Source organism: Panicum virgatum, chromosome 7N (genome assembly GCF_016808335.1).
Source record: "Panicum virgatum strain AP13 chromosome 7N, P.virgatum_v5, whole genome shotgun sequence".
NCBI lineage: Eukaryota > Viridiplantae > Streptophyta > Magnoliopsida > Poales > Poaceae > Panicum > Panicum virgatum.
In genome coordinates, this window is record NC_053151.1 from 44,209,934 (window position 1) to 44,229,049 (window position 19,116).

Genomic DNA, 19,116 nt, shown 5'->3' on the forward strand with positions numbered 1-19,116 from the left:
GCCACTCGAGTCCGGTCCAGTTCAGTCGAGTCGTGCTGGCCGGTTCGGCGGCCGCGCGCGCGCGCTCCGAGCCTGAGCGGACTGTTGCCACGAGCGTGACTGATCGGAGTCCACCCGTGGGTGGGAAGATGCAGCAGCCCGGCCGCCCGGTCACGGTCAGGAAGCGGCCCGCCGGCGTCCCCCCCGGCGCCGTGATGACACGCGCGCACGGGCACGAGAGACAGGCATGTACACGCCGACGTCGCGTCAGGCTCGGGTCCGCGCGCCTTTTCCTCGCGAGCGACGGAGCCGGTTCGCGCTACGCTGATCCACGCCGTACTGCCGGAGATCACCCCTAATCCCTCCGGCCGTGCTCCTTAGATCGCGCTGGCAGCCTTTCAGCCAGCCAGACAGACCTTGCTTGCCAACAGTGAGCACGACAGCAGCCATGGCACGGGCACCTGATGCGATCGAGTGTTTTATTTTCTTTTCTTAACGACGACTTTGCTCGACCGCTTTGTGATCCACTGGTTCCGACGTCAAATCGGTCGCGCCATTTTTGAGTTCCCTGCTGCGCGAAGCGGTGACGGGCGATCCATAATGATGGCCGACGCAGCATTGACCGCGTCAGGCGAGCCGCACGGCCCTGAGACGGGAAAGTCGCTGCGCTGCGCACCTGTATCATCTCCGCTCGCTCTCGCTCTCGCTTTCGCCATGGCCCATGGCTTGGCTACACCACTTGGATCTTTCCCTTTCGCCTGCCAAAGCACCGCGGCTCACGTACGCGCGTGCTTCAAAAGGGGGCAGCGCCGGCCCGGCCGTATCGCTGCAACCGGGGGCCGTCAATGCGAGCGTGCATGCATGCAGCCGACTGGCCCGTGCACTGGCGATCGATGCACGCAGCTTCTTTTTTTCACAGAGACGTGTGTGGCACTCAGGGGTGTGGCAGGTCTGTCTGTCGTTGGCCGTGTCTGTTGATATTGGCAAAGCTGCGCGGTACGGGCAGCATGGCACGGGGGCAGGCAGTGCAGCGGTGTGCTACTGGTGTCATGGCGTTCCAGTGTCAAGCCATCCCGTGCTATTGTCTCCACTGCCCGGCAAGGGCTCTGCACTGGGAATCTGGGACCATGTACTCTTCGAGACAGTTCTTGCTCAGCGATGGATGCTTAATTCGGTATGTACCTGCCTGTAGCCTGAAGGTGGAAAATGCAGACATTGTGTAGGTCAACTCGGAACCAAAACTTGCTGATCCATCTCTAGATCATTCTTCTATCTATCTAGCTCAAGCTGCAGTATATACCAGAAAACGATCAGCAAATCAACTTCTTGCATGGAAATTGAAATAACACGGAGGGAAGCAGTCAAAATGACGAAAAGCCAGAAGGAATGATTCTCCAGCGAACTGGATACAAACAAGTGGGGCTCATACAGAGATCATACAAGATCATACGAACTGGATTACAAACAAGTGGGGCTCATACAGAGATCAGGAACAAGAATAATATGTTATCATTGCATACAAAACTAGAACAGTTTTTTTCCATTACAGGACAAGGTTTTCAAATAAATTAAATAGAGGGAGACTGTTTTGTATGGAAGTATGATTATAGAGATAAGGTATTGACATGAAAGAAGACATAATCAGTGCAATGAATTTTCTTGCAGATTACTTTAAGTACATACAAGGATTTAGCTGGAGACATCCCCCCAAAGAAAAAGTGATCAAATGAACAATAGATCTACATTTCAAAGTTGTGTCAAATGTTACAGACAACAGCCAAAAGAATCTTCAAGATACATCAAACCCATACAATGCTAGCACGCTAGTCTCAAGCTATTTTACAAAGTCATACTTCATTCCTAATACGGGCTTCCTCAGTTGTCTTCGTAAAAAAGAGTGTAACATGGTGCACTGACAACATTACAGTGGAACCCATTACAGCATCACCACACATGATTCAGGTGATTGCTATAGACGTGCAGGGTTGGCAGACAAGTAAACTTCCATGCGGAGGAACAGTTTGCCATGAATCATGCTGCTGGCTAGGAAACATATTATGAAATAAAGAGATCCATTCAAGTTAACTGATGTATTATGTTCTGTAACTGTGTATGGAGGTCTGGGGAGAAACAGCACCTTTGGATACTGTGGTACAAAAATGGGTCAACCTGACAAAACAAGCTAGTATCAGCAGAAGCTAGAACAGCCGATTGGTGCAGCATAGAGGATAATAAGCACATACCTTGGATAAATAGTGGTTAAAGGACAATATGCACACAAGTGGGACAGATGCATCAATCAATTGGATGCTTGTCTGTTTGCCTGGTGGTGTATTGGGCTGAAATCAGAAGCAAGGACAGGAATGCACTGGCCACAAATATAGCATCAAACCAGCGGTGGTAGAAGTCAAATTGGATATCACCACCCAGAACATCAGTAATGATCACCCTGAACACAAATGGCAAATGCATTAACAAACATAAGTTACATCGATGGAACTTGATCATGATTGAAAGTTTCAAACCATGAGACATAAAAGACATCAAAAGAAGCATAACATCATTTCCTTCAATAAGGTTATTGATAAGCGACCCAGAAAGCCAGAACCAATTTATTTGTGACATCAATTGTTACGTTGACATATTTACTGCTCTTTATTTAAATCTTCATAGCACATTCTAAACATCAATTTCTGATTGTACTGGATTTTAAAAAGCTAGTTGGGGATCACTTCTGCAAATATAGAACGGAAATCGCTAAAATCAATGCAAACATGTTCAGTTATGGAATACCTATATTCATTTGCCAGGCTTTTTCTTATAAGAAGAATGGAAGATATGAAGTACATGCCCATGATCTCTGATAGGAAAAGAACAACATTGGTTGTCGAGCCACTCCCAACCCTAGAAACAGCAAAGAAGAACTGCACAGAAAATGAGACCCGGCAGCTCAAGTTTAGAATAAGACCACAGATCACTGGATGGCACTATAAACTAACAAAATAGAAGTAGCATCCACAAATTATACTCACCTTCATAACATTTGCCAAGAAACCCCGAACAGATATGACAACCAACATTCCGATGAACATCAAAGATATGTACTGCAAGTACAAGGCAGAAGCAGCACAAGGTCAGAACCTCGATGAATATACAACTAGAGGTGGACAGCGATGGAAAAACAAGCAAACCCAATATTACATATAAGAAGACCACATCATTCATTCATATTCTATCTACATAAAGTATACTACATACATGCAATTCAAAATTGTGCTTCTACTTTCAGTACACTTGCCTGTGATAAAAGTGCAACATCAATGCCAATGTCAAAATGCCTCAGGAAAATCGTTATCGTCATTGTTACAGGATCAACAGAGCCTGACTGGAAGAAAGAAAATGTATGTAAAATAATTAAAATGTTCATGGATTTAAAAACAGAAGCAATTGGATGTAGATCCACAAAGGCTGTGAAGTTTGTACCTCCTTAAAGACTACACTCTGCAAGGACTGCAAAAAAAGGGTAATATACTTCAGGTTAAATCACAAGTGTGATGTGCAAACACAAGACTGAAAACAAGGTTCCATAAAACAATCTTTGCAGCAAAATGGTTAAGCTAGATAATACTGTTCCAAAATGGAGGGATTAAATAGGTACATGAAACAAGATGATTTGATGATGCATAAATCATTACGATATATGCAAGATATATGTATAATGCAATTTGGAGTAATACCTTAAGCATCTTATAAACACAATACACTGACAAAGCATATCCAAGTAGATTCTGAAGATGTCCTCTCCATGTTCGAGAATACGCAGCAGCTATCTGCAAAGCAAGTGTAGAAGACCATGGAAACACATATTACTTAGCCTAAGAAAGAACTGGTGCAGGGAAACATGCCCAATAGTTGCTACTGTCAAATCATACAAGATGCAAAGGACTGCAATGTTAGCAACTTATTCTCCCTGAACACTTAAGAGATGATTCTATAATACACAATGCTGTAGTTTGGGGTGCTGGAGACAGTAGAGTACTGTGGAAACTGTGAGAGATCAAGAGCCATTGGGAAGGGGGGTGCTCATTTATAAGCTTATAGGGCACAACAAGAAAATAACACACAGCTACCTCACTTATTGACCATCGCTTATCGAAGCATCAATACCACTATCAATGAGAATTACAGCTACTAGATGATTTGTCAGAAAGTAGTGGGGTGTATCCCAATAACAAGTAGAAATGTTGTCAATTAAGATATCTACATGACACACAAAAGAATACCTTAGCTTGACGTAGTTCATATATCTCAAGGAATAGCTGTTTGGAAAGCTCTTCCAGTGCCTGAACTTCTGCTTCTAAGTTTTTTATATCTACAAGATTGATCTGGGAATTAATGCTTATTACCATCAAAGAAACACATAAACCAACAGAAGAAGGAAATAAGGATACGAGTATACCCTGCTCAGTTTGATCTTCCTGCACAGATCGAACAACTGTTCCCACTATACGCTTCAGAAATGATCTGGCCTTTAGCTTCTGCATGTAAATGTCTTTATTCGCCCATGCTGTAACAATAAAACAGTATACCACTAGAAAGTTGCAACCCTATGTTGATTATGACTTTTTGTATTGCATGTTAGATGGAATGACCCATTAGCCCTTCGATTCCACTACATGATCACATAATAGCACATGGCAATATCATGTAGCTAAATCTCTTAAGTTCTAATATTTTGTGAAGATTGGATCATTTTCTCCGAAACATAAGGCAGTGATTAGTAAAATAAGTACCTCCTCTGATCCTTGAATCCTCTCCATCTCCATTTGGGACAAAATAATTTTCTTTTTCTTAGCAATACATGTCTCCATTGATTGCATGAGCTGCCGTTCCAAAGTTTTGATGTCTGTTTCATCAATTTCCCTGCAAAAAATGACAAGCATAAGATTGCAACACAGCTAATGTTCAGAAGTTGAAAATACCATATTGATGAGATAAGCTCCAAACCTGATGAACAGCGACAGATAACTGTATGGCAGATTGACAGCACCAAAACCAGAAAGAACAGCCATGACAGATACTCCTATCACACCAATCCTACTGACCAGCTGTGGCATTGTAAAAAACCCTACAAGATGAGCAGGAAGTCAAACCCAGTGGCGCAACTAGGTCCAAATTAAGCAACAAACAGTTGGCTAGCATATAAATCAGAGGTCAGTATCCTAAGGTGTACTAATTAGTACTATCAATAATAACCTTGTAAGTTTGCAACGTCGGACCTTTCTCAGGTGAAGGCATGGGGAAGTGAATCCCCATGCGCCAGAACCCGTAGAGGAATATCAGCAGAAAGAGCGCCGCGACGAGCCACGCCCGCTCCCTTCTCACCCCTGCAACCACCCAACCGATCAGCCGATCAGGACAGCCGCACATCGCACAGAGGGGAGACAGCAACTGAGGCAATGGGGGCTTGATTGGCGGCCGGAACCTGAGTTGCGGAGCAGCAGGTAGCAGTGGTAGTAGGGGAGGACGAAGACGAGGAGGAGGATGAGGCAGAAGAGGTCGAGGTGCCAGTTGAGGAAGCGCGCGTGCTTGGAGAGGACGGGGAGGATCTCGAAGAGGACGAGCTGGAAGAGGTTGCAGGAGAAGGCGAAGACGAGGCCGAAGAGGATCTGCACCAGCACCCGCCGCTCCTCGTACTCCTTGTACAGCCGCCGGTTCAGGAACCACAGCCCCGCCCAGCCCAGCCCCACCAGCGACGAGCCCACCACCGCGCCCTCGTAGACCACCGTGCCCCACCCCATCGCTCCCCGTATTCCTCGCGCGCCGCCGGCTGCCGCGACGGTGGCCGGCGACGGGGAGGTTCGGTCGGAGTCGGATCTCGTGGGAATGACCGGGAATGAGGGGAGGCGTCCGCTAGACTCTGCCGGTGGCGTCTCCCCCACCGGGAACCCCTGCCGCGGTGATGCGCTCGCTATTCGTGGGCCGGGCTGGATTTTAAGCCTAATGGCCAGCAGTTGAAGTAACTGCAAGGCATTTGCGTGCGTACGCCTTCTTCATTTTCTTAACAGGCCCCATAGAGGGCTTCGGCAGGGCCTTTTTTCCATTTTTATATTTAAAAAAACAAAATTTCAAAAATATATGCAGGGAAATGTTCAAAAATAGATGTCTGTCGCCTCCCTAATGGGCGACAGGGTGCCTGTCGCCCATACAATTGGCGACAGGACCTAAATGTAAAAAAAATTACATTTAGGTCCTGACGCCCAGGGCGCATTAAATATTGAACTTGTAAAATCGATATAAAATCGTAGAAAAATAAAAAAAATACAAACTCAACTGTTCTGGATTCTATGAAACAATATCTACAACTTTTGTTACATAAATTTTTTCATTTGATCAATTTATCTTGCTCTATTTTAAATACTAGTTTAATGCACTTTTATTTAAATCTCAAGATCCATCCTTTGGATGCATGTCATCTTTGGCCAGAGTGTTTCATATGGTGAGCATAGTCTTGTAAAAAATTGGTAGGCCCAGAAAACATTTCTAGAATAAGTTTTTAAATTAGATCTTGCAATATGTCTAGTTTAAATGGGTTATTTATCCATGCTACTATACTGAGTTTTAGAAGACATAACTTTTACAGTACCATTATTTTATTTCCTAAGAGCTATAAAAAAAGTTTGGTAAATTTTAGATAAGCACAACTAGACCAAATGAATTATGACTAAGGTAACTACACTAAATCAAGAAAAATAGTTCTTGTACCTAGAAAAATCTGAAACTTTTTTATAGCTCTTAGGAAATAAAATAATGGTACTTTAAAAGTTATGGCTCCTAAAACTCAATATAGCAGCATGGATAAATAACTTATTTAAACTAGACATATTGCACGATCTAATTTAAAAACTTATTCTAGAAATGTTTTCTAGGCCTACCAATTTTGTACTAGCCTATTCTCACCATATGCAACACTCTGGCCAAAGATGACATGCATCCAATGGATGGATCTTGAGATTTAAATAAAAGTGCATTAAACTAGTATTTAAAATAGAGCAAGATACATTGATCAAATGAAAAACTGTATGTAACAAAAGTTGTAGATCTTATTTCATAGAATACAGAACAGTTGAGTTTGTATTTTTATGATTTTTCTACAATTTTATATCGATTTTACAAGTTTACTATTTAATACGCCCTGGGCGCCAGGACCTAAATGTAATTTTTTTATATTTAGGTCCTGTCGCCAACTGGATGGGCGACAGGCAACCATTTTTTGAAAATTTTCCAATTCGGCATATATTTTTGAAATTTTATTTTTTTAATATAAAAAAGAAAAAAAGGCAGTGATGCACTATCATGGGCCCGGCCTAATAAAAGCCTACGTACTATCAAATTCCCGTTGCTCAGCCCAATAACAAAGATGGGACCAGCAAATCGCCCCAACAATCGTCTTCTTGTGTGTCGTATTGCATGTCGTCGTGTCACTGGGCCAGTTGAGCCCCGGGCCCCGTTGATCTTCACGTGGACTTCTTGTCGTCGACACATGAATCATTGCCGGGGCCTACGCAAGGTTTTAAATCTCCGGCTATAACTTCCGCTATCTCCCGCTATAGCTGTTTGAGAGAGATTTAGTTAATTTTTTTCATATATAACTTAGCTCTTAGCTACGGCTATAGCCCGCTATAGCCGGCTATAGCTTATTTTTAGACATAAATAGCTAAATGACTTAACCGGCTATTTAAAACATTAGGCCTACGCCGCCCGTCCGTACGCCGGTGACCACTCCTGCAGTGCTCCATGCCGCGAGACGCAAACCAGGCGGCTTTTCCCCCCTGTCCCCAACGACGGCCCCCGAGCCCAGATCCCAGCCCCACCCGCCAGCGCCCGGCCGCCGGCAGCTAGCGTCGCACGCGACACAATGCAGCAGCTCGAAGCAATCTGGATGGATGGATCGCACGCCCCCATCAACCTGGGGGGACCGTTCGTGCTTTCTAGTCACCCCTCACCACCAACCAAAAGAGCCCCGGCGACCTAACCCCGTCCCACACCCGGCATGCCACTGTCACCGACGTGCCCTCCTCCTCCGCCCGATCCCAGGCCCGCACTAGTCGTCTACGCCCTAGTACGCGAACCCCCCCCCTGGCGCCCGTCGTCGGCCCTGCCGGGAGACGCGAGACCACCCGGTCGCGCTCGAACGGCCATCCACATGCGTCGGCACCAAGCCCATGCCATGCCGATCCACTCCCGACGCCCCCAAGGTGCCAACCCGATAGGACACTGGACACGTGACGCGAATCGCACCACCAGGCATGTCTCCGCCTGCCACCGCCGATACGCCATCGGGGTACAGTGGCCACCGCCCCGTGCCGGGGGCTCATCGCAACAGCCGCGCGGCCGCTGCTCCCCGGATCGGGGAACGGGTGCGCGCGCGCGCGGCCCCGCGCGCCCAGGGTACAGCCTGTTCGTCCACCAACTCTGGAAGGCTTTGCGGCACAGATCCAGAATTATTGCGCCTTTTCTTCCCCAAACAGCCCCCGGCTCCGATCTGACCTGTGCCCATACGAGCCCGGCCTGCGTATCATGTTCCCTTCCGCCACAGCACGCCAAAGCGATCGCCAAAAAAAAAGGGGGACTAGTTTGCCCATAACCACAAGCAACGAGCAAAGGCAGGCAGCTGGGTTGGAAGACAAGATGCCATGTCGCGGTTGTTCGAGGATTGCAACCTAAGCTACCTAGTAGTATCACTATCATAGTATGTGTTTTCAGAGGTGCAGGTTTTGTTTGCAATAATGAACAATATTAGGTCAACCCAAAAGGCCCCAGCTCGTCTATAAGTTAGGGCTTGCCGCCCCCAACAAGGCAAGAGAGCTATACTGTTTCAAGTCATGTGAAGTACATGAGTTTCAATTACTGACGCACGCAGCAAAAAAAAATTCTCGCGTGCAGCGGGGACGGGGTCGGGGACAGAGAAAGGGACAGTGATCATGGAGTAACAAGAAACGGAGCTTTCGATATTAAACAGGTCAAATAAACAACGTCGCCACGGCGAATATCCACTTCATACAATTCCGACAGGGTAAAAGAGAGTGTACCTTGGGGAGAAGAAGAAAAATATTACACAGGCGTAGTGTTCGAGAATTTAGAGCAGCATAGTACTAGTGTTTCAAAATATAACGAGTTTGTTGACGCATCTACGATCCGATGAGGTCAGCACCAGAGAGTCGTCAGCTCGGAGACGTTGGAATCCACATGCCACGATCGCTCATCTGCAACGATTTCAGGCCGGCCTCGTCAAATTTAGAAGGTTCACAGAGATCAACAGACACCCAAACATCAGAAAGAACAATGTATCCCGCTTAGTACCTTGATGGTATCCCGCTCGGCGATCGGGAGCTGGTGTTGGAGAAGTCGGAGGTCGCCATGGGAATGGAGATGGAGAGCTGGGTCGCCGAGAAGGACGCGAGGCTGTCGTCGCCCAGCTCCGGCCACGAGTTCCTCGCCTTGGGCCACTCGTCGAAGAAGGGGCGCAGCGTCTGGCTCTCCTGCTTCACCGTCACGAAGTCGCTCCCGAAGAAGGAGAGCGGCTCCCGCTGGGTCTTGGGCAGCGAGGCGATGGTGCTCTCGTCCAGGCCGCTCAGCGTGCCAAACAGTGGGTAGCTTGTGGCCTGGAACGTGGGGGTCTGGGATGGAAGCAGGCGCCACGAGTTGTCCATTGAGTTGTCCATGGCGGCGGGCATCAGCTGGCTGTGCTCATCCGACAGGGATCTCACACCATAAGCAGGATACCTGATTTCAAATGCCACAAGAAAATGTCAGAAAAATGCGCACAGCAATCATCAGTATTACTCTCTTAGATATAAACATGATCCACCAGCAAATGGAGAAATGGACAAGCTGTTCTCTCAAGAACCGAATCTGCAGACCTTGTTAATTGAAACATGCGTATTATTTGCTGTAGAAACCAACAGTTGCAGGTGTCTAATGCAACTAGCAATTTTCTGAAGTGCTTAGCCCTACACATATGTAAGGACAGGGATAAAACACTATACCTGAAGTTGCAAAGTTATGATCTAGCCATCTAGGATATTCACCAGGCTTTCAGATTTTAACCCATGACTGGGTACAGATTTTTTGACTCTGACAGAAGAAAGTGGGAAAACAATAGTTGCAAAAGAAAGTGAAAAAAACAATGGGACGGACAACCAATCATGTAAGCAAACAAACATCATGTGCCAACACCTGCCCCCGCAGGTGACCCTACAATTGCAGAGCCTAAGCTTGGGTAAAGGCTTAAAGCAAGTGTCAACTTGCAAAATACTGAGGGGTGCAAAAAAGCTTCGGCATGGGCGTGCAAAAGGAGGCGGGCTCGGGATACTATCATGCTAGCCTTTTCAGATATAGGCTTCCAGGCACATGGATGAGACGTTTCCCGGCCAGAAAAGCAAAAAACAGGCCAGTTTCCGGGAGCAGTTCTGCCGACATTTCCAGCCCGTCAACGAACAAGAAACAACGGCAGTCCGCAGAAAAATAAATGTTGGAGGACTAGGCCGGCAGAGCAGGGGACAGAGAGATGCAGGCACTAGTTCTGAACATAGAGCCCGGATGTGTTTCATCATCACGATCTTGTGAAGGATGGAACACCCCCTGCTCGGCAGTACCAGAAGAGCGTCATCTTCTCAGGAAGTCTGGATGAAATCTGGTCCCAGAAAGCATGGCCAGATCAAAGGAAGCAGATGAATAAAGCAGATAATCACTGAGTTTTTGTGGCAGTGCAGGGTACAGACTACAAGTCTGATCACAGATCTGTCTGAAGAGCAGATAATAAAAAGTGCTTCTGGTGCTGCACTACTGCATGCACTACAAGTATGATGACACCGATCGGGGAGCTAAGGCCGTGTTTAGATAGAGCGTAGAATTTTTTTCGATAGAATCTTACTAATTTGAAGTACTAAATGAAGTCTATTTACAAATTTTTTTGCACAGATGTGTTGTAAATCGCGAGACGAATCTATTGATGCTAATTAATCCATAATTAGCGGATGGTACTGTAGCATAACTGTTGCAAAATCATGAATTAAGTATGCTCATTAGATTCGTCTCGCATTTACCGACCATTCATGCAAAAAGTTTTATAAATAGACTTCATTTAGTACTCCATGCATACGTTAAAACATTCGATGTGACTTTTTTTTTACGGAATTTACGGATAAAGATCTAAACAGGAACTAAAACTAATACTGGCACTAACAGTTTTGGGTATGTGACAGAGGTTGCAGAAAACTTAATGAAACGCACCTGAGATCTTTGCTCCCTCCACCAGCAGCGGTCGCGTAAGCAGCGGCACTGTCCATGTGCAGCTGAGCGGTGGACCTGGACCCCAGTCCGAACGTGCAGGTCCCAACGCCACCTCCTCCTCCTCCGCCGCCGCCTCCACGGACGCCGTTGCCGGCGAGGACCGCCGGGTAGGGCGACTGGTTCTGGAAGCCGGAGGTGGGCGCCGGGGCCTGCTGCTGGGCGTGTGGCGGGGCGACGAGCTGCGCTTCCACAGGCTTTCTTGAACGGTTGCGGCCGCGGTGCATGTGGCGCTCGCAGTACTTGGAGTCCGGGGCGGCCTCCTTGGCGCACCGCCACTTCTTGCCGTCCGTACGCCGGCACCGCCCGGGCTCCGGATCCACCTTCTTGCCGAAGTAGGGCCCGTAGCCAACTGCAAGAACACCGCACACGCAAGAGAGCTGAGAAACCCGTGTCGATGTGCTGGCGCGGCGCGCATACATGTGTAGTACGTGCGTACGAACACGTCTGTGTCGGTGCGTATTTGGATGCCAGGGAGCGACCCCGGAATAGGGGCACTTTTCCAATCTCCCGCAAGAATCAAAACGCAGCGCGTCGCCGTACAATCATCGCAGACGTGTTACATCACAAGTAGTAGATCTACCGAGCCGTTTTAGATTTAATTAGCTCTCAAGAAAGCATGCATTTGAAAGCGATGCATATGGTTGTTGTCTTCATCGCAGCGGCAGCAGCAGTGGGAGGGAGCGTGTTTAGGCTCCCAACAACCAGACAGGAATAATCCCCAAGAAAAGGACCAATCATCAGTAAACTAACCACCCCTTTTGGCCGGGGCCAAAGCCTCGCATCATACTCTAATCACATCAGACCAATAGAAAAACACCATTAGAACATGAGGCTAAGCTGTATAGCCTATTGGGATGAGCAAATCTAGAGCCGCCGGATTAAAAAATCCGCGAGGCTTTTGAGGGGGCGAATCCAGAGAAGGATTAACAAATGACCGGACTTGGATTAACAAACGGAGTTGGAGGACACCTGAATCCCTCGATCCGAATAAACAACCAGATCGAAGGTATGGACGACGGCGCTCGACGCCACCGCCGCGCGATGCAAAAAAAAAAAAAACCGTGCGCAGGAAGGAACGAGGGGGGGGGGGGAGGGGGGAGGTAGGGAGGGCGGCGCGCTTACGGGCAGGCTGGTGGTAGACGAAGCCGCGGCGGATGGGGAGGAGGAGGTCCGGCGGGACGGGCACGCCGGCGACGAGGTACTTGTATATGAGCGCCTGGTGCTCCAGCTCCTCGTACTGCGCCGCCGTGAAGGGCGCCGGCCTCGCTGCCCACCTCCTGCCGCTCATCGCTTGCTGCTGCTGCTGGTGGTGGTGCTGCTGCTGCGCGTCGGCCTCCCCCACCCTGCAAAAGGAAGGCAAAAAGCAAAGCCAAGCTCGCCGCATGAGATGCCTAGACGCCCCGCGAGCATAAATAAAGAGGCGAGCGGATAACGAGATGGGGAGGGAGCTCTCCGTGTGGGAGGGGAGGGCTTACGCGGAGAGCGGCGCGGCGCGGCAGAAGGGGAGGAGCGACGAGGGGCGGTGGTCGGCTGCCGGAGACAGGGAGGCAAAGGGCATCGCCATATATGCTCCTCTCTCTCTGCTCTCTCTCTGCCGCTGCTCGCGGCCTCTCTTTTAATGTGCTGTGCTTTTGCCTTTTACCTGGCTGGCTCTGTCTGTTTCCCTCTGTCCCGCTCGCTCTGGGCTACGCCGGGCAGGGCAGGACAGAGCGGCTCGCTGTGCTTGCGCTACCTGGTGAGGCAGGGAAGGGGGAGAGGTGAGGGACGGACGGGGGCGGGGGCAACGGGCTAGCCTTATAGGCGGCCGCGGCCGCGGCCGCGCAGGGTGGAGAAGGGCAGGGCGGTGGGATGGGATGAGGCCGACACGCGAGGGTTCCAGCTAAGGGACACGCACCTGCCCGCCATGCGCATCTCCCTCTCTCCCTTCTCTCTCTCTCTCTCTGCCCTTTCCGATCGGTGATATTTCTCGGGCGTCCCCTCCCTTCCTCCCTCGCTCTCCACAAGTCCACATGCACATGCACCCCCCTGCGGGTCTTGTCTTGGCTCCGTCAGCGGTCGCCTTGGGCCGCGTGCTGCCCGCTCGCTCGCTTGCTTTTTCCCTTGGTTATTTTGATTCATACCATTATAATTTTCGAACTTTGAAGAAACACCGTTACAATTTGCATATTTTAAAACATACCATTACAATTCTTCACTTCCCACAAAAATGCCACTAAATAAATATGGAGATGACTTGGACCCAGCTGCAGGTGTATGTGAATATATATACTTCATTGAAGCCTCTCTTCTTTTTATCACCGATGTGCAGGTTCCGTATGTCATTGATAGAGGAGAGAGGCTACAATAAAGTATACGTATTCATATACACCTGTAGCTGGCCCCAAGTCATCTCCATACGTATTTAGTGGTATTTTTGTGGGAAGTGAAGAATTATAATAGTATGCTTTAAAATACGCGAATTGTAATGGTGTTTCTCCAAAGTTCGAAAATTATAATGGTATGCTTTAAAATACGCACGCCAGGTGAGAAGCTGTTTTTATATCTTGCTGTGTCTGCAGAGGCGGTCAGCATGGTGCTGGTGGCCGAAAGGACGGAGCAAGCTCGCCAGGAGGACACCAGGGTCCCCCCCGGCCAAAGATGGTAAGCCGGACCACGGACATGGGGGTCCGGCAGCCACTCCTCTGTCTGAAGGTCCAGACCCCCGACCCAGTGGGAACCCAGAACCGCTGGGGGCCCAAGGACCTGACATGGCGGACAAGGGTGAGCCGGACCCGGTGGCCAGAGTCCGGACCATCCAGAAGCCAGTCTACTATGTCAGCGAAGTCCTCCACGAGGCAAAAGCCAGGTATCTTGAGACGCATAAGCTTATCTATGTCATACTTATTGCGTCTAGGAAACTGCGCCACTATTTTCAGGCACACAGAGTTTCGTAGTGACCTCTTATCCACTGAGAGCGATCATGCACAACTCCAACGCCACGGGCAACATCGCCAAGTGGGCAGCAGAGTTGGGTGAGTTCCAGCTGGACTTCCAGCCCTGCCATGCAGTCAAAAGGCAAATCCTGGCTGATTTCATACTAGAATGGACTCCTTCCCCAAGCAATTCTGGGGTCCGGACCTCAACGCCGGACCCCCGGAGCCGGAAGTCAGGACACCAGTCTTCACCGAGCCCCACTGGACACTCTTCTTCGACGGGTCCGTCCGCAAGGAGTGGGCTGGAGCTGGTGTGGTCCTCATCGACCCAAACGGAGATCAGCTAAAGTACATGGTGCACCTTGAGTTCAAGGCCACCAACAACATGGCAGAGTACGAAGCTTTGATCTTTGACCTGACAGAAGCCCTTTCTCTGGGGATCCGGCAGCTCCTGGTGAAGGGAGATTCTCAGCCTCATCATCAAGCAGGTCCGGGGAATTGCAGCTGCAACAATCCCCAGCTCGCGGCATACCTTATTCACGTGAAGAAGCTCGAGAAGGACTTCGACGCCTTGGAACTGCAACATATTCCCCGTGAATTCAACTCAGCAGCAGATGATCTCTCCGTGAGAGCATCTACCTGGGCACCCGTGCCCGAGGGCGTCTTCGAAAGACGGTTGCTGAGACCTACCGCCCAGCCTGCCGAACTGGGTGAAGGGGATCAAGCTAGCACCTCGAAGCTAGCGGTCCGGTGGCATTCCATCCGTGGTGCCCGCCCAGGGTTGTGTGCGCTGTTGAGGACCCTGGAAACCTTATAGAGCCACTCCCACCTGCTCAGGGAGGTCCCGATGCATGGATCTACGAGATCCAGGACTACCTGAAAGACAATATCCTTCGTGATGACGATGTGTCCGCTGAGCGCATAGTACGATTGGCTAAACGCTACGCGGTGGTAGAAGGGGATCTCTACCGCCGTGGCGCCAATGGTATCCTCATGCGGTGCATTTTCCAGGAAGAGGGCCGCGAGTTGCTCGTCAGGATCCATGGAGGCGAGTGTGGAAGTCATTCCTCATCTCGCACGATTGTTGGTAAGGCCTTTCGGCATGGCTTCTACTGGCCGATAGCACTCTAGGATGCAACTCAGCTGGTATGATCCTGCAAAGCATGCCAGTTCCATGCAAAGCAAATACACACACCGGCTCAAGCTCTGCAAATGATCCCGCCCTCATGGCCATTTGTCGTATGGGGCGTGGATATCCTGGGGCCGTTCCCCTGGGCCGTCGCCGGGAACCGGTTCCTCTACGTCGCCATTGACAAATTCACAAAATGGCCGGAAATTACCCCTGTGGTGAACATCACCAAAAAATCAGCAGTCGCATTCCTCAAGTCCATTGTGTGCAGATTTGGCGTCTCAAACCGCATCATCGCGGACAACGGGACCCAATTCAAAAGCAGACTCTTCCAAGAGTACTGCGAGGACATCGGCATCCAGCTATGCTTTGCGTCTGTGGCACATTCCCGCAGCAATGGACAGGTCGAGAGAGCGAATGCAGATGTTCTTAGGGGACTCAAGACCCGCACCTACAACTGCTTGAAGAAGCATGGTGCAAAATGGGTTGATGAGCTTCCGTGCGTGCTATGGGGCAACCGGACCACACCCAGCCGAGCCATCGGAGAGACCCCATTCTTCCTGGTCTACGGGGCTGAAGCATGCCTTCCCCCGGAAATTCACCTGGGCTCACCACGGGTCCAGGCTTTTGACGAATCCATGCAGGAACAACTGCGGCGCGACGATGTGGACTTCGTTGACGAATGAAGGTGGCGAGCAGCAATCCGAAATGCACGCTCCAACCAGGCGCTCAGGTGTTATCATCAACGGTTCGTGCACAGTAGGGAGCTCCGAGCTGGGGACCTCATCCTAAGGCAGATCCTGAACCGAGCAGGGCTCCACAAACTCTCCCCCAGCTGGGAGGGTCCCTTCAAGGTTACAGAAGTATGCCGGCCCGGATCCTTTCGCCTTGCCACACAAGAAGGAGTGCCGCTGCCCAACCCATGGAACATAGAGCATCTGCATAAGTTTTACGCTTAGACAGAGCAGGAAATTAATTTTTCCTTTCTAATAAGATAGAATCAGCGTGCGACCCAGAGCGGTAGGGGTCCATCCCCGTAAACCCGGCCTCTGGCATCCATCGCACCATCGGCTCACGTTAACGCGCGGCCCACAGCGGTAGAGGTCCGCCCTCATAAACCCGGCCTCTGGCATCCATCGCGCAAGCCATGTATATCAAGTTGCAAAGAAAAAATTTGCTCCTAGTTCTGTCTTTGTGTCAAAATTTTATTTCGCATTTCGATTCTCGAACTTTTCCATTTCTAACCCCCGCGCGGACTTCCACTATTGTCGCTACAGCTAAGATATGTATTGAGTTGCCGAACTGTCGTACAGGTCCGGACCCCCTTGTCGCTGGGAGAGGGGTCCGGACCCCTAAGGACCTGCTCTGGAGAGGGGGTGCTTGTTTCCTGGGGTGGTCCAGAGTCCTGTGTAGTCGCTTAGCCGGTTCCGTACCCAAAGCCTACACGCTCCACCACCCTGTAACGAGTGCTCTAGTACCCGGAGCTGGGTAATTAGGGGCCCGGACCTCGTTCTAGCTTATGGGTTGGCTTCCTAAGTCCTACACGGCAGTTCCAGGTTCGTATCTCAAAGGATCGAGTACGACAGAATGGCCTCACCCACTGCTAGGGAGGGGTCCGGAACGTCGGGAACTAGGTCCAGTAAAGTCGTGCTTGTTCCCTGGAGTGGTTTGGAGCCCTGTGTAGCGGCTTAGCCTGGTTCCGTACCCTAAGCCTACACACTCCACCACTCTATAACAACCATCGTGCTGCCTGGACCTGCGTATCCGGAGGTCCGGACCTCATACTAGCTTGGGAGCCGGTTCAGAATAGGTCCCGCGGGCCTACTACTAAGCTTTGACTTTGAGTGATATGCAGGTTAAGCCTTCACTGGTGGTAGCTAGCCTCAAACCATTGAGCCTACCTACCAGGGCGCCCAGACATCCGCTTTATGGCTTCATCCAGTCTCGGTGATAGACATACTCAAACAACTGAGATTGTCTCCCACGGGGCCCGGAGCGTTCGCTTTGAGCCAGATACCAAGGATCGATTCTGCATGCGTCAAACAGCTAAGTTGCAGTATCATTATTACCATCCCAGCGAGTTTGATTTTTCTCTCTACAGTTTTTTCTGTTATTCAGGGAATAAGTTGCTCGTTAGGGAGGTCCGGAGCGTCTTCTCGGCTCAGATGGCAGATAGGTTCTAACAACTGAACATATCTACCAGGGGGCCAGGGGGCCGGGGTGCTGCATACCGCAAATCATAGCAACTAACAAACATCTAAGTTGAAATTTCTTCTATTAAAATTTCAACAAGTACAATGTTTTTACATAACACAAAAAAAACAAAAGTTCTACTGCTGTGATGGTCCAGCTCAGGGATCTCCAGGCTCCCGCTTGAAGTAAGCAGCAACGAAGTCGACAAACTCCCGCACGCTTTCCCGAGTGGAGGCTTCCGTCTCTGCCACTAGACCATCGACGACGGGGGCTAGCGAGATGGTAGGGTCGTGGCTCTGGAGGCAGGTCAAAATGTACTCCGCCACCATCCGGTACAACTCACGGCCCTCGGTTTCAAGGTGTACAGCGAGGATCGGCTCCAGGCGCCGGAGTCTCTCTGAAGCAGAGCCCAGCACCGGGAGGGCGTCAGCAATTGAAGCTGGCGGCCCCGCCACTTGGATTGGACTCATTCCAAGTGGCACCAGAGCTGAGCTTGCTTCGCCCGCCCAGTCGACGATTCGTTGGGCCCCCATGCGCTGGCCCTCCTGTAGCTTCCGGGTTGCCTCCAGGACCGCCTCCTACACCTGGGCATCCAGAGCCGCCTGAGCCGCCTCCAGCTGGCGGGTCCTCTCCTGGAGCGTGGCCTCCTTCCCCGCCGCTGACTCCTTCAGGGTCTTGAGAGACTCGCGCTGGCGCGCAAGGGCCTGCTCCATGTTGGTGGTGAGAGATTCCCGCCGTGCAAGGGACTTCCTCTCCTTCTCGAGGTCCATCTCGGCGACAGCCTGCTGGCGGGCGATCTCCTGCAGCTCCTGGCACCATCGATCCAGGGACTCGGAGAGTTCCTCGAGCTCCTGCTTGCGGACCTTGAGTCCCTGGCTGCGAGACTCGAGCTCAGATCGCTGGGACGCAAGGCTGGCCTCCTTCTTGGCAATAGCCACCTCCCGCTGCTCCAGGGCTTTCTCCCGCCCCGCCATCGCGACCTCCGGGTCGAACACCTTTCGTAGCCCTTTCCAGTAGGACTCAAGGTCGGCCTCAAGCTCGGACCTGGCGGTGGCAGCACGGGAGGCCTCGGTCTTCGTTCGATCCTCCTGGCGCATGTTCCAGTCGCTGAGGCGCTGACGCTCGCTTTCTAGAGCTACCCACTCCCGCCGGAATGCTGCCTCGGCGGTAGAAGTCGCCTCTTCTATCGTCTGCCGGACCCGGACCAGCACACGAGGGAGGGGGACCGCATCCTCCTCTGAGGGACCCTACAGGAGCTGCCTTCCAGAGACCACCTCCAGCTCTTCCTCTGCTGCAGGTTGGGAGCAGGGGGTAGGAACATCCGGCACGGACGTCGGGCCCTTGGGTACCGAGGTGCTCGCCGTTGCTGCGTCCGCTGCCGCTGTGCTCGCCGTTGCCAAGCCCGGTGTCGGCCCGTGTGCCGCCGTAGCGGGGGCCCCGGGGGCCACCGCGTCCGGCGTTGCTGTGCCTGGCACTGGTGCATCCGCCGCCGCAGTGTTGGGTGCCGTCGGGCCAGCGGAGATCGCCATGCCCCACATTCCCGCATCC

The 19,116-nt window shown here is 50.7% G+C and overlaps 3 protein-coding genes across 5 annotated transcripts; all 3 read right to left on the reverse strand.

Moving 5' to 3' along the window:
- Positions 1-1,613: 1,613 nt before the first annotated feature.
- On the reverse strand, positions 1,614-5,939 carry LOC120682581 (GPCR-type G protein COLD1). Of its 3 annotated transcripts, XM_039964542.1 has the most exons (13): positions 5,465-5,939; positions 5,259-5,366; positions 4,987-5,107; positions 4,773-4,902; positions 4,439-4,517; positions 4,263-4,351; positions 3,717-3,809; positions 3,463-3,489; positions 3,278-3,364; positions 3,012-3,083; positions 2,773-2,903; positions 2,223-2,428; positions 1,621-2,148 (listed from the first exon to the last, which is right to left on the reverse strand). In XM_039964542.1, the coding sequence occupies exons 1-12, from the start codon at positions 5,778-5,780 to the stop codon at positions 2,275-2,277; spliced, it is 1,407 nt and encodes a 468-aa protein (XP_039820476.1). In that variant the 5' UTR covers positions 5,781-5,939; the 3' UTR covers positions 1,621-2,148; positions 2,223-2,274. The 3 variants fall into 3 exon arrangements, with proteins under 3 accessions (XP_039820475.1, XP_039820476.1, XP_039820477.1); XM_039964541.1 differs by having other exon boundaries at positions 1,614-2,148; positions 4,263-4,517; positions 5,465-5,911; XM_039964543.1 differs by lacking the exons at positions 1,621-2,148; positions 2,223-2,428 and having other exon boundaries at positions 2,798-2,883; positions 3,008-3,083; positions 5,465-5,911.
- Positions 5,940-8,964: 3,025 nt separating this feature from the next.
- Positions 8,965-13,181, reverse strand: LOC120682805 (growth-regulating factor 3-like). The gene is made up of 5 exons (XM_039964819.1): positions 12,810-13,181; positions 12,457-12,677; positions 11,275-11,683; positions 9,343-9,765; positions 8,965-9,245 (listed from the first exon to the last, which is right to left on the reverse strand). The coding sequence occupies exons 1-5, from the start codon at positions 12,896-12,898 to the stop codon at positions 9,242-9,244; spliced, it is 1,146 nt and encodes a 381-aa protein (XP_039820753.1). The 5' UTR covers positions 12,899-13,181; the 3' UTR covers positions 8,965-9,241.
- Positions 13,182-18,146: 4,965 nt separating this feature from the next.
- On the reverse strand, positions 18,147-18,665 carry LOC120681309 (tropomyosin-like). The gene has a single exon (XM_039962816.1). It carries the CDS (start codon positions 18,663-18,665, stop codon positions 18,147-18,149), a length of 519 nt encoding a protein of 172 aa, XP_039818750.1.
- Positions 18,666-19,116: the final 451 nt, after the last annotated feature.